At 39.3% G+C, this 13,522-nt stretch overlaps 1 protein-coding gene across 1 annotated transcript; it reads left to right on the forward strand.

Annotated features, from left to right (window-relative positions):
* Positions 1–4,028: 4,028 nt before the first annotated feature.
* On the forward strand, positions 4,029–12,703 carry kcnk1b (potassium channel, subfamily K, member 1b). The gene is made up of 3 exons (XM_046074520.1): positions 4,029–4,524; positions 7,095–7,490; positions 9,760–12,703. The coding sequence occupies exons 1-3, from the start codon at positions 4,170–4,172 to the stop codon at positions 10,014–10,016; spliced, it is 1,008 nt and encodes a 335-aa protein (XP_045930476.1). The 5' UTR covers positions 4,029–4,169; the 3' UTR covers positions 10,017–12,703.
* The last annotated feature ends 819 nt before the right edge of the window (positions 12,704–13,522 follow it).

Here is a 13,522-nt window from a genome sequence, read left to right on the forward strand (position 1 = left end):
TGGCAGTCCCAAATATACAACCCCATACTTTCAAGTCAACCTTACGAGCCCACGTTGCAAAATGTATCTGGCCTCAGCTCTGCCCGTTTCTGTTGGTGAACTTGCGGGTGAACAATAAAGTGACAAGCGACAGTTAGCTAGCTCGCTCCCTGACATGTTGCACTGTTACAGAGGTTGGTAATTGTTTCGTAACGTTACCTTATCATTTGGCGAGCATTTTGTCTTTCTCTCTAGCAACCGAGAATCCGACGGGAAGCTAATATCTGCAGCAAAGTACGCCTGAAAATGTTGCTCCAAAAAGTTTGCAACTCCAGCGTTGCAAATGCAGTAACTGCACGCGGGCAACTATTTGACAGGAAGTCGATTTCTAAGGGATGCGCAAGCGCTCCCATAGAGCCGACTGCAGTGTCACGTTCAGCTCCCTATTTGGCAAGTGCGAGGTCCTGATGGTGTAGTGTCTGTTCAACAAATTCACATACCTGCTGGGCTTGTTACGATCCGGAGGCTCCATAGAAAAGCAGTGGCTTCTTGTTCCTAGCCGTGCATAGACTAAACCATGTCTACGCGAGACCAGACAGACTTTGCACCGTTTAATCTTTGCAAGAGAGGCGGATTTGTGTCTCTTTAGAGCACTTTCTACCCGCCGGTACAGTTGACTCTCGCTTGTGCGTATGCCGTCGCCATCTTTCCAACGTTCATTGAGGAGGAGTGCCACAGTCTTGCATTACTACGGCAACCCAGATAAGTCATTTACGGTCATTCACTGTGCAGTAGCGTGCTTTTTTTGTTGTTGTTCTGAGAGTACAGTCACAATGCATCAGTAATCATATGGTCACCGCTTGACTGATGAATCGTCTGATTTGAATACTTTAAACCAATTGTTATATTTAGTGCAGTGGAAAATCCACTATGCTACAAATTACTGCTTGGGGTCATTTGAGTTAACGATTCAAGGTAACATAGTTTGTAGGTGTCAGTGGGACAATAGGGGGTCTGATTTCAGAAGACCCTTCACCATCTGAGACTACAATAGTCTACTGGGGGCCCAATGTGACATGATGTCAGGGGCCCATCGTCAGGTCCAGCAGGGCACTGTCTATGATGAATTAGGATTTTCTTGTATCGTGTAGGCTATGCAAAGCACCAGCTGAGATAATGGACTAAAAACTGATTTTGACTTGACTTTGTAACTCTTCAAGACCGAGCCTTGAGAGCAGCTAATAAAGCAGGCCAACCTTTTGGCTGTTACTGTATGTCAGTTGATGTATTTGCATTATGGGAGTTCTGGGGGCCCCTGGTGGTCTTAGGACAGTTGCCCACTTGGTTATTCAACCTTGCTGAGGCCACATTACAAAATGACTACACTTGTGACATAAATGTAAACATACATACATATATTTTATGTGGTGACACTGAAATGTACCTAAAACAATTGAACATGAATAAATTAAGTAGCTACTCATAATTAGAGTACGAGCTTGAATAAACAGAGTTATGGTGTTGCATCTAGCCCATAACTATTAAAAATGATCAACTGTCACTCTTATAGGTAGGTCTAGGCGTAGGAGCCATGTATATAATTATATTTGTGAAATGCTCAAGTATGGTGTGATGTGGTGTGGGTTGGCCTGGAAAAAGTCATTGTCTATTTATTCATCTGTTCACCTGCATGGCGAGAGAGGAAAGAGTGTGAGTATGTGTTCTCACATTTTCTGTTGACCACAAATCTAACAGCAATCATGATGACCTTTTGCACATATCAACTTTATGTACTGGATTACGTTTTTTGTTTTTTTTTTAAACTTTGAAATGAACAATACCACTTTAAATGCATAACAGAAGTGGAACTGAATCATTCAAACCGCATGTCATACAGGTGTTGATTGTTCCCTGTCTAGGCTTCTCAGTGGCTTATGGTAGGTACAAGAAGTCACTACACTAGGCATTATGCACAAAATGTTAACTTTGGGTCAATTGCCAAACCCTCAAAACATTGTGTCTAAATATCTACTGCTAAAACATTTGTTTCTGATTATTTTATCAGACACATCCTGGGGTAGTGGGAGGTAATGTTACCTCAATAATGCTATGTGTCTGCCTTAAAGGTGCAATGTGTAAGAACTTTAGATTTAAGAGTTTCAAACATTCAAAAATGAACTACCATTATCAACAGTTCAAAAGTTTCGTATATGTATTGTGTTGCAGAGATATTTACTGAAGATAGAATGCTGTTAGCATGAAGTCAGCAAGTTTCAGCTGGGAGATGTGTGCGAGCAGCGACTTTGCTACCTTATCATCCATCCATCCATTGTCAACCGCTTATCCTGCGTACAGGGTCGTAGGGGGCCGGAGCCAATCCCAATTGACATCGGGCTAAAGGTGGGCTCCACCCTGGACAGGTCACCAATCCATCACAGGGACACACATGACTTTGCTACCTGAACTTTCATAACCATAAAACTGCCATGTGCTTTTTTTCTGTTTAAGTATGGTTTCTGGGAATAACTTTCTCTGCCATATGCTTTTGTCTGTCTGTGTTCCTGAAATATACCGAGGCCCCACAAAGAACCTGAAAACGTCATGAAACCACTTGTGTTACTACTATGTCAGCGTAATAGTAGTATGTTTAGAAGATGCCATACTGGTACTACCGAAAGGATGGGCTGGCAGATGTCCAGTCAAAATGAAGATTCTTTGTCCTGAGTGCTATACAAAGTTTACTGTGTAGAGCAATGACAGATACACCTTGACCGACTATTGTTGTAAGGATGAGGTATCTATATTGTACAATATATTTTAATCTTCAACCAAGCAGTGTTTGGTGTGTTTAATTGTGTTGAGTGTTTACTGAAGACAAGCTCTCTAAGCATTTTTTGTCTAATAATTAAAGAAAATAAACTCACAAAATGTCAAGAAAAGAAACATTCTTACACCTACTTTCTTTATTAAACAGAAAAACTCTTATCTGTCTCAACGAATCAATGCACATGTTATACTTTATACTGTGAACTTTTGCACATTCCTTGGTCAATATTTCATCCTTTTTGTTTCAAACACTGTACAGCTGTTCTAATTTTAAAAACAGATATACTTTTGCATTTCATTGTAGTTCTTGTGGCTTTTGCAGTACTTACTTTTATGTTTTTTATTTTTATTTTCTCCTACTATGTTTATTGGTACGCACCAAAAGCCATCTGGACCTACTCTTCCTAGAGGAAACATGACACCCACTCAAAATCCCACATAGCCTACACATAAAGCCAAAGGGAAACAGTCACAGTAAAAAAATCAACATTACAACAACATCAAAACTGCATCTATGAGGTGCAGTTGCTACAACATTTGTGCTGCTAAATTTGTAGTGATACCACGAACACAATCAAGATCCCCACAGGTGTAGTATACCTATTTCATCCATTATTCTAAAAGTCGAGATTAAACTTTCATCTGCAGCCTGGTTGCCTTTCTGAAGCCACTAATAAATGTCTGTCCACGCCCTAAATTTCTCTGCTTTGCATTGTGAGTATCGGGGCGTCTATTGTTCCCTCTCCCTGTTCACCTTCTTTGGTGACAGTGACAAGTGACAATAGCTGTTTCTCGATGGTTTTAAACTGAAACTGAGACGTCTAAGCTCAGAAAACACACCAGAGCACCTGGAAGGCGAGAACGGGGAATTCTTACGTCACACGGCCTATGTCGTCGCCACATCATCTGCTGCCTTCAAGTGTCACTTGAAGCTCGGACATATCAACACTATAAATACAGGAGCCTTTAACTTGGTGTTTGTTCTGAAATAATATCAAAATGGAAACAGTAGACTAACAAGAGTTGCGTAGTTGTATCATTGTTTGAATTTATCATCCAAAAAGCGTTTTTTTGTAGCCTCAGCTAACGGCAGAGAGAAAGAAGCAGGCTCCCTATACAGTCTATGGTCTCTAGTCACAATATTGTTCTCATCGTATAATTGGACATTTCCGACTGCACCTGAACGCCACAGCAGGTTCGCGGAGGGGGAAGCAAAGCTTCGTTCATTACAACATCCCTCTCCAAAGCTATATTTCGGTACGAAACACAGTAGGGGCTTAAGCTAATAACGATATTTTATTAGGGTAACGTTATTTATATAAATCCGTAACGAACACTGAGGTGACTATACCTCTTAATTAAAAATGCTCCAGTCTCTAGCCAGCAATTCGTGTGTGCGGTTGATACAGAGTCACAGATCGACGTGGTATTTTGCATCTCTAGTCTTGGGGTATCTCCTTTATCTCATATTCGGCGCTGTTGTGTTTTCTTCGGTCGAGCTGCCTTATGAAGACCTCCTGCGCCAGGAGCTAAGGGCCATTAAAAAACAATTCCTCCAGGAAAATGAATGTCTGTCCGAGGAGCGTCTGGAGCGGTTTCTAAAGAAAGCACTGGATGCCAGTAATTACGGGGTTTCCATCCTCAATAACGCCTCAGCTAACTGGAACTGGGACTTCACCTCTGCGCTGTTTTTTGCGAGCACCGTGCTGTCCACCACAGGTAAGTGTTGGTCACCGCCGACAGGCTCAGGCAGGAAGGAGTAGGTGATGCTGCAGCATTTTGGTAGGCTGTGCCACGAGGCCCCACTAGCATATTGCCTACCATTACTGAGTGTAAGGCAGGTAAGTTAGTGGAAACTAAAAATGTGTCATGCAGAATGTGATAATTGTTGGGTACAAAAAAGATAAATTTATGTCCTCCCTTCATCACTTTGATATATAGTAGTACTATCCTATTTATTAAAACAGTTGTAGCTTCATCCTCATATTAAAAACAGACTTTAGATGCATTTGCCCTGATCTGATATAGAAGCAAGTCTATCAATCTGTATGTGTTTCTGTTTTGCATAACTGTGGCACAGTAACTAGGCTATGTTGCCGTCCTGGCAACCTTTGATATATACAACATTACTGTAAAGGACCTGCCCTCCAGAAAAGTGCTGAAGCCCAGACAGCATGTCTATAACCAGTGTCATGGACAGGAGCTGTTAAACTTGAGACACCTTCTCTGTCAACATCTTATCTTCATTTCCCCCTTAAAGGGCAATCACATGTTCCAAGTTAGCCAAACAGAGCCTACCCTTAACCAAATACTTCTGTATTTTTTTGTTCTCTTTAGGCACTTGTGCAGTTTTGCATGTTTTGAATGTGCTTAGAATCATTTTCTGTTATCTAGCGTTGCACAAAAGAACATGTCTTACAGATGCTTGTCAGTCAGGATACCAGCAGAACTTAAGTCTGACCGCATGGCAGCAGTTATCTGTCAGGTTTCAACATACTCATTGCCTACAGCAGCAGCTGACAGCCTGCATGAAAGTCTTTGTTCCTTGTTTAAGTCTCAGCAAAATTCTGTTAATGGCTAAAGAGAGACTTGACAGATATCTAGATCAGATAGCTTTGTGGCTCTTCTTTTAGTCTCAAACATGCTTTTATCAATTGCAGTGGCACTTGAGTGAGTCCAATCAGTTTGATCCTTATTTTCCCCTACTAATCATTAAATCAAACACCTGCGGTTGATTGTTGTTGGGTATTTTCTATTAACTTTGTTACTCAGCAGTTACTACTGACTAGTTACAAAATACAGAACCAGACGCCATGATGGCATTACCTGATTCTCACCAGTGTGCAGCCATATACATTGATCTTGTTCTCAGCAGAAGTAGTTTAATAAATACCAAGCAGAAGTTGAAAGTGGATTGTTTGGGATGTTTAACAGCACCTATCAAAAGCAAACCTGCTGCTATTTCCTAATTTCTGCACTCTTGTTAGTGAGCCGTGGTATTTTTAACATTCGTTTGTTAGGTCCACTTCACGAGAACATGTTAGGTCTTTACAGCAATACCTCCTTAAATATGACATAACTGGTCTAAGTAATCATCATATAACAGCCTGTAATTGATTGAGCCTGTACTTTTACTGTTTAATGACTCTTTTATTTATTTTATGACTCTGTTCCTGTTGCCAACGGGGAATTGCTTTAAAGGGGCATGCATGCTCATCCTTTATATACCCTGTGTAAATAAAGTTTAAATAAACCAGAAACAGGCTAAATTCCAAAACCTTCTGGATGAGAGAAAGAGGAAGGTCCACGTTAATAAAAACAATTATCAGAGTCTTTTGTCTTTGTGTCAGATACAGATACAGAGACATTTTGAATAAAGTGTTGATGTTTTTTTCTGCTGCTTTTTCCTAATTTAGTTTATAATAATGAAGTGTGTAAGTAACAGTAATAGTATGTAATAACAAGATATCAAGGTATTTTTATCATTATATGCCATAAGGTTGTACAACAAAAATGAAAGTATGTAGTTCCTTCAGGGTACACACAGATGATTAAATGTATATGATAATATGGTAAAGCAATTCATACAGTTGTTTATACATATATACTGTATACATACACATATTCACCCAGGAAATAATTCTGCAGTGCATTTTTTGAATTTGCAAGGAATGTAATCAGTAGCAACGAGATAGTGATGATCATTTGGTTCATCTTCAGTCACACACTGCGTTTGAGCACCACGCATCATCGATGGAAACACGCTGTCCGCCTCCTCTTATGAGAACTGAATTTTGCCATCTTTAAAATCTCCTCAGTAAATATTAATAATAATAATAATAACTGTGAACATCACAAGGTCAATACAATGTACATGAACACAGTAGTAGTTTCAAAATGTGCCAAGAAGTGCAGAAAGTCTTAAGTCTTGATGTGCCAGCAAGAAAAAAAAATCCCTCGTTGTTTACAAAGTACTCCTGCTGCATTCTGTTACCATTAAATAAAAACAAGATTAATTTAAAATACACACAGATAAAGTGATTGCAGTGTACTTACAAAACCCTCTTTATAGAGTGATATTTACCAAATTGTGTCCTACTGGATGCAAACAATTTCACATCTGATGTGGTAGTGCCACGTGAGATTCTGGAGGAACCACAGACTAGGTTTATGTGATTAGATGGTTGAAATGTTTAATGGAAAATGTTGTGCTCTCGTGGAAACCTGTTCCTGCAGCAGCTTTCTTAATTGTAACTGAAATATTTTCTGTCCTCTCTGTTGTCCTACAGGTTATGGCCACACAGCACCACTGTCAGATGGCGGGAAGACCTTCTGCATCATCTACTCTGTGATTGGCATTCCCTTCACCCTCCTCTTCCTCACGGCTGTGGTGCAAAGGATCATGGTGTTCAGCACGCGGAGGCCGGTCATGTACATCCACACGCGCTGGGGCCTGTCCAAGCCGCTGGTGGCCATCGTTCATGCCACTCTGCTCGCCATGTTGGCCGTCTCTTGCTTCTTCCTCATCCCCGCCGCTATCTTCTCATCGCTGGAGGAGAACTGGAACTTCCTGGAGTCCTTCTACTTCTGCTTCATATCCCTCAGCACCATCGGCCTGGGAGACTATGTACCTGGAGAGGCAGTTAACCAGAAGTTCAGGGAGCTCTACAAAGTGGGCATCACCGGTGAGTGCTGATGATTCTTTGTATTTGGAGCTATTTCCATGGTAAGGTGGTGGGAACTTTATGGTTGGCATGAATTCTGCTTACTGTCCATTTTCATTATTATTCAGGTGTTTGTAATGGTACTATGTGAAGCATTGTAAACATCATATATCATATGAATGGTCAAATTACAGTAGCTGAAAGATATTATGGGTGAGGTGACTGGCGCACAGCAGTGTTACTGTTGGTGTCTGTGTTTGTCAAAGTCAGGACCACATTTCTTATAAACTCCAATGCTTCCTTTTGCAAAGAGGATATTACTGCTTACTCTGTTTGCATTTACTGATGTGAGAATGTAGCTATATTTAGCAGGTTTTATGATCGTGAACTTTCGCCTACATAGGTGTGACACTGTAAGCTTGGTGTATACTTTGACCCGATAAATGGAAACTTAACTGTATGGTGCCATGTGCAACATGGTAAACACATGCTCCAAACTTATACACAGTTATGATCTGGATATGCTTTGTTCCGCCTTATTTTCATGAATTAAAGGTACAAACCTGTTTCAGATCTAGCCTGTAATATGCCGTGTATGATAGTAGTGGCTTTATCTTAGCTTGACAGTTCTTGCACTTTAATGTGTAATCCACACAAAACAGCCTACTTCCCCGACAGATACAGTTGAAAACATTACTATTGTTTTTAAATTAGGCCGAAAGCAAGCTATGTACTGTTACTGATCAACAATACTTTTAACAATATTCTACATGTTTAAAGACCTATTTATCTGTCCGATAAGAGAACACAGTGTGGTGCAGGAGAAAAAACGAGCGATGGCCTAATGGAGAGCAGCAAGGCATTGATTGCTTTTTCTGGGTGATTGTGCAGCTGGCTGTCAGCAGCACTGTCACAGCTAATTGTGGCTGGAGTTAAGAAATTCAATTTGAACACATGCACTCTTGACAAGCTGTGGGTGGGCATGAATGTCGAACGCTACTCCAGTTAGCTGTCACCTGCATGTGTGTGCGTGTGTGTGTGTGTGTGTGTGTGTGTGTGTGTGTGTGTGTGTGTGTGTGTGTGTGTGTGTGTGTGTGGGTGGGTGGGTGGTACGAGCCTGCCAGAGAGACGTCATTCAGCAGGAACAATTTGTCAGTCTGTAGGAGGAGAGACGGCATTGACAGAATGTGTTTGTTTGTACAAATAACACCAGACACATTTGTACTTCCTCTCTGAAAAAAATAGAATTCCTTATCGGAAGTGACATCACCGATATCAGTAATAATATTTAGAGCATTGAAACAGAAGAGCTAAAAACAGAGCACCACAAATAACAATTTATGTTATTATTTGTGTAAAAAGTGTTCACGATTTTGTTGGTGTTGATTTTGGTGATAAGCAGCCACTGCCTTTGTGATTTGCATTCAGGTTAGCAATATTCTGTGTACACAGTATATTCTGCCTTCTTAATTGAATCCAAACAAAAGATTGTTGCTTAAATGCAAATATACAGTAAAACATGTCACTTCATGCAAATGTATTCTTCTAGGAAGAAATGTGGATTTCAAATGTTTTTAGACACTTGCTAATTCAGACACAACAAACTCAACATAATCCTGATAGTGCTGTAATACTCATACTATTTATAATATGAATGGTAATAGTGCTAATACAGAAGTTGTATTACAGCATGTGTGTTTATATAGTCCAGACACACCTTTGATTTCTAGGGGTTTGCTTGTATCAAATTGATTTTACTGCTGGCCCCCTTTACACTTAAATGGGGGATTTCCAGCATTGTTTGAAACTATTACCCTGTGTTTCTCCCTAGCTCACCATTCAACAAAGCACACTCTCAGTTCTTAACATGGGTAAGCTAGCCACTGCCCTCTTGTGTCAGTGCACATAAACAACATGTTTTGAGACAATAATGAAGAAATGCATTGTATTCCCAATAGGCCGACTTTGACATATCATAAAATAGTCTTAGTGTATAAAAACAACAACATTGCACCACCAGCTGTCATAGTGAAACACCTTAAAACTGTAATACAATGAGAGATTAGTATATAATATAGTATACTTTTAGTATATAATAGTATTAATACCTTTGTCCTGTACAAAAAAATAGTCACTCTTAGGTTCTAAAAACATACTTGTATCTATCTCGAGTGTTTAGGTGGTTTCTTTTCAGGGTCATGGAAAATCAGTGACTATGGTTTGTTTTTGATAAAGTGAGTCATTAATGCTACTTACTGTGTACTCCTTGCTTGTGTGTTTGTCTCATCAGTCTACCTGATCCTGGGTTTGATAGTCATGCTGGTGGTGCTGGAGACCTTCTGTGAGCTGCAGCAACTTAAGCAGCTGAGGAAGATGTTCTACCTGAAAAAGGAGAAGCCACAGGACCGCATCGCTATTTTGGAGCACGACCACCTGTTCTTCTCTACCGTTTCCAAAAGAGCCACAAGCCAGAATGAGGACAAAGCCCATCCGTTTGTTAGTGTCCCAACTCTGGCCTCTCCCAATGATGATCCCATGATCCAGTAAACATCAACAGAGCAAACATCTATTGATGGAAGAAAACATGAAACTAGGGAGTAATGCACGCAAGACTGTAAGTAGATAGAATGAGTAGGTCATTGGTCTCAGTTGTAGGCGTTCTGCAAAGCTCAACCCAGCACATTTTAGTAGTTAAACTAGTTGAGACTATTCAGATCAAGCAAACAATCTCCTTTAGCAAACCACAATACTGACAATACAGTGCTATGCAGCAGGGATCAAATTTATGTACATTAGTAAGGGAAAAAATTAAGAATTTTAACAGTGACTATAAAGACTAAATCAGTGAAGCCTTCTACTGTATTTATGACTCAGAAGCTGATCTCCTTTATGGGCTATATTATTTATTGCATATTTAGGAACATTTTAGAAAGTAATTGGTTTTTAAATCTAGCTGAAATATTGGAGACGTCGCTGCAGTTTATCACAAAATAGCACATTGACATATATGTATCTTATAAATAGAGATGCTTGACAGGTATGTAGAATGTACATAATCAGGTAAATGTTTTAAGATGTACAGACATCTAGAATGAACACACCTGTTAAAGATGAGCCAAGGTGTAGCCAAAACATAAAAACAACTCAAATAATCAGTCATTTGAGTTCAAAGTTCTTTGGTGGGTAAGCTCTGAAGCGGGGCCTGTTTTTCCATTGCGTAATGTGGTTTGCATGGTTAACTGAAAGAGATGTTGCGGTCAATACTGAACAAAGCATCTGGAAGAATAGATGTGATACATTTTATGAACAATAAGTGGGCTGACTCTCCTGATCCTGAAAGTACGGCATATTTAGCTGTGAAAGTTACAAAACAACAGGCATTGTTAAAGAAACTGCCAGGAAAGAACAATTTATTTTACAGATGAGAACTTAGTTTTACTGTTTATGTTTGGTAGCATTTTTGGCTCATCTTTATAGAGACATGAACTTTTCTGGTCGCACTCCACACTGTCACATTTCATTGTGAGGGAAAATATTTGTCTGCAGATTGTATTGTAATGTGTATTTTCTCAACGCCATCTCAGTACTGCTATTTCAAAGTTGTGCATGTGTGATGATAAGCACTATAACTTATTGATTTGTCTGAATGGCTTAATGTGTGCCGGATTGTGTGAAAAGGGAAGTGAGGTTAGCCCAGCTTATAAAGGGAACCACAGAGGGCTGCCTGGCCCCATTGCATTTTACTGTTGCTGAAGACAGCTGCGTTTGCACATTTACTGGAGCCAAGCAGTACTACAGAAAAAAATAATAACTGTTTGAATTCTCTGAGGGAAAAGGGACATGTTTCCAAAGATTTCATCTGTAAAAAGATATTTTTAATGAATAAGTGACACTTTTGTTGTGGATGATATGTAAAGGCTTGATATTGCTCTAAGCAAGAAAAGATGTTATGATGCAAGATGTTAATCAGAAACTACTTTACAATATTTACATCATTTTAACGTAGAATATGACATGAGGAAGGTTTAAACAATGTTGTTAGTAATTAATGAAATTAATTCTGTTTTCTTCAAACTGTACATTAAGGAAACATGAAACTATAAATTAGAAAAGGAGTGCAACCAAAACATTCATATTCTTATTATCTACCACATCAGTTTTTAATCTGCTCATTGACCAATGATAGCTGACCATAATTGGAATTTAAACCAGTGGAGTGTATGACATTGGTATCGTACTCCTATGTTAGTTGTTATTATTATTTAAATATTTGTACCTGGAGGAAAAGTGCATAGAAGTTTCATGCCACTATCTGTACTCTGATATTAGTCAATTAGACAACCACACATACAGTATAGCATACTGCTGTAATGCAGACTTATTTGTCTTATCTTTAGTACATTTAAAAACGTGCATTGACATACATTATGAATTTAATTTTTGTACGTCTCCGTATGGAGCTGAAGTTCTGACCTCATCAATCTCTGCTACATCGTCACACCAAGACACAGTCACAGCCTTTTATGAAGTCTTGAATGTACTGTTTTGTGTGTACAGGTGAGCTGTGGCAAAGTATCATGACTGCTGGCAAAATAAGCTTATACTGTGTCATCAGCTGTGTTACTCTCTGATCTTTAATGTTGTATTTTATAGATCAGCGGGATTGTAGTTCTTTTGTTTTTCCACCAGTCTAGGCCTTCATGTAAACTGTGAAGTATTGATAGTGTTCATGTTTGCTGAGAAAAAGAACTTGAATTCTGCTATGCTGGAGTTTCTCTTTTACTGTAAGATTTATTTTCTGCATTCATTAGACTGATCTCATGGCTTCAACCCTTCAGAGGTACTGTTTTCGGCAGTGTTTGTCGTGCACATACAGTTTGTCTTGAAGGTGAGAGCTGTCAGGTAAAGTAGTTCTAGTTCCGTTCAGGGAGTAAACATTGTGTCAAGGATTACAAACGGAAGCACACTGACATTATTTATTTATGCTGACAAAATTAACACATTTGGAATATTTGGAATCATAGGCTTCTCTACACAACCCTTCATTTGTTGTGTCACATACTGTAGAGTCATATGCACCGTTGAGTATTTAGTGTTAGAATACCGATATTGTAATACAGGATTGCCATTGGGGCACCAAGGTTTTATGTAAACCTCATTTCAGCATAAGAAGTGAATCCATGAACTGTAAAATATCAGTGTATCTCAAATAAAGTGATGGTTTTATGACTTCATCTGACTCTTTTGTTAATTCCTTATTTAGCTGATACTGTACACATGCTCAATGCCAAAAAAGAAAATCTAAACTAACTGATCCAGTGGTATGCTGTGGGTATTGTGCTCTGAAGGCAAATTCAGCTGCCCCCCTGCAACAACATGCGGGATTATATAACATGTGATGTATTTACCGTGAAAGCGTACTTCCAATGAATACACGTAAGGGTGAGAGTTGCGGACAATTGCCAGGCTTTTGTACATACAGAACCACTTGGGTGAATTGTAAAGAAGAGCAGAGCAAATGGAAATGAATGTTATTATCTGTATGGTAGCATTTTTAAAGAAAGACTTGTTGGTACTTGAATACACTATTTTAGTTATTATCCGTCTCATCTTTGAATGTAAAATTGAGGCACAGACTCAGATGTTTGGCAGATCTTTGTCTCCATCACAGAAAAGGAGTAATTAAAGTTGGAGGTGAATAAGAGGCTCACAGACATCCCAGCCTGTGATTAAAAGGAAATGCTTTCTTTTAAGACCAAAAGAAGCAATTAGTTGCACATCAGACCCATTAAATGTAACACTTCATAAAATGGGGGACATTGACGTATGATGAGAATGAAAACCAATAAAGCTTGAAAATGTTCCGTATATTAGTGGCTTTATTATTACTGTACAGTGTCTGGCATAAAGAAATACAGGCCACGGGCAGCATATGTCTCTCTGAGGAGAGTGAATTTAGTTAGGTATGTTTAGGGTGCTGAAACAAATGCAACCCTTTTGTTTTATTTAGCAGCTGTATTTCTTATTGAACAGAAGTGTAATTACCTCTGACA

This window comes from Micropterus dolomieu, linkage group LG17 (assembly GCF_021292245.1).
Source record: "Micropterus dolomieu isolate WLL.071019.BEF.003 ecotype Adirondacks linkage group LG17, ASM2129224v1, whole genome shotgun sequence".
In the NCBI taxonomy this organism is placed as follows: Eukaryota; Metazoa; Chordata; class Actinopteri; order Centrarchiformes; family Centrarchidae; genus Micropterus; species Micropterus dolomieu.

Bases quoted from the DNA above. Each gene is read 5' to 3' on its own strand.
- kcnk1b (XM_046074520.1), top strand. From the start codon at position 4,170: ATGCTCCAGTCTCTAGCCAGCAATTCGTGTGTGCGGTTGATACAGAGT. The intron at 4,525-7,094 runs GTAAGTGTTGGT...GTTGTCCTACAG, and splicing joins CACCGTGCTGTCCACCACAG to GTTATGGCCACACAGCACCA. The intron at 7,491-9,759 runs GTGAGTGCTGAT...TTGTCTCATCAG, and splicing joins CTACAAAGTGGGCATCACCG to TCTACCTGATCCTGGGTTTG.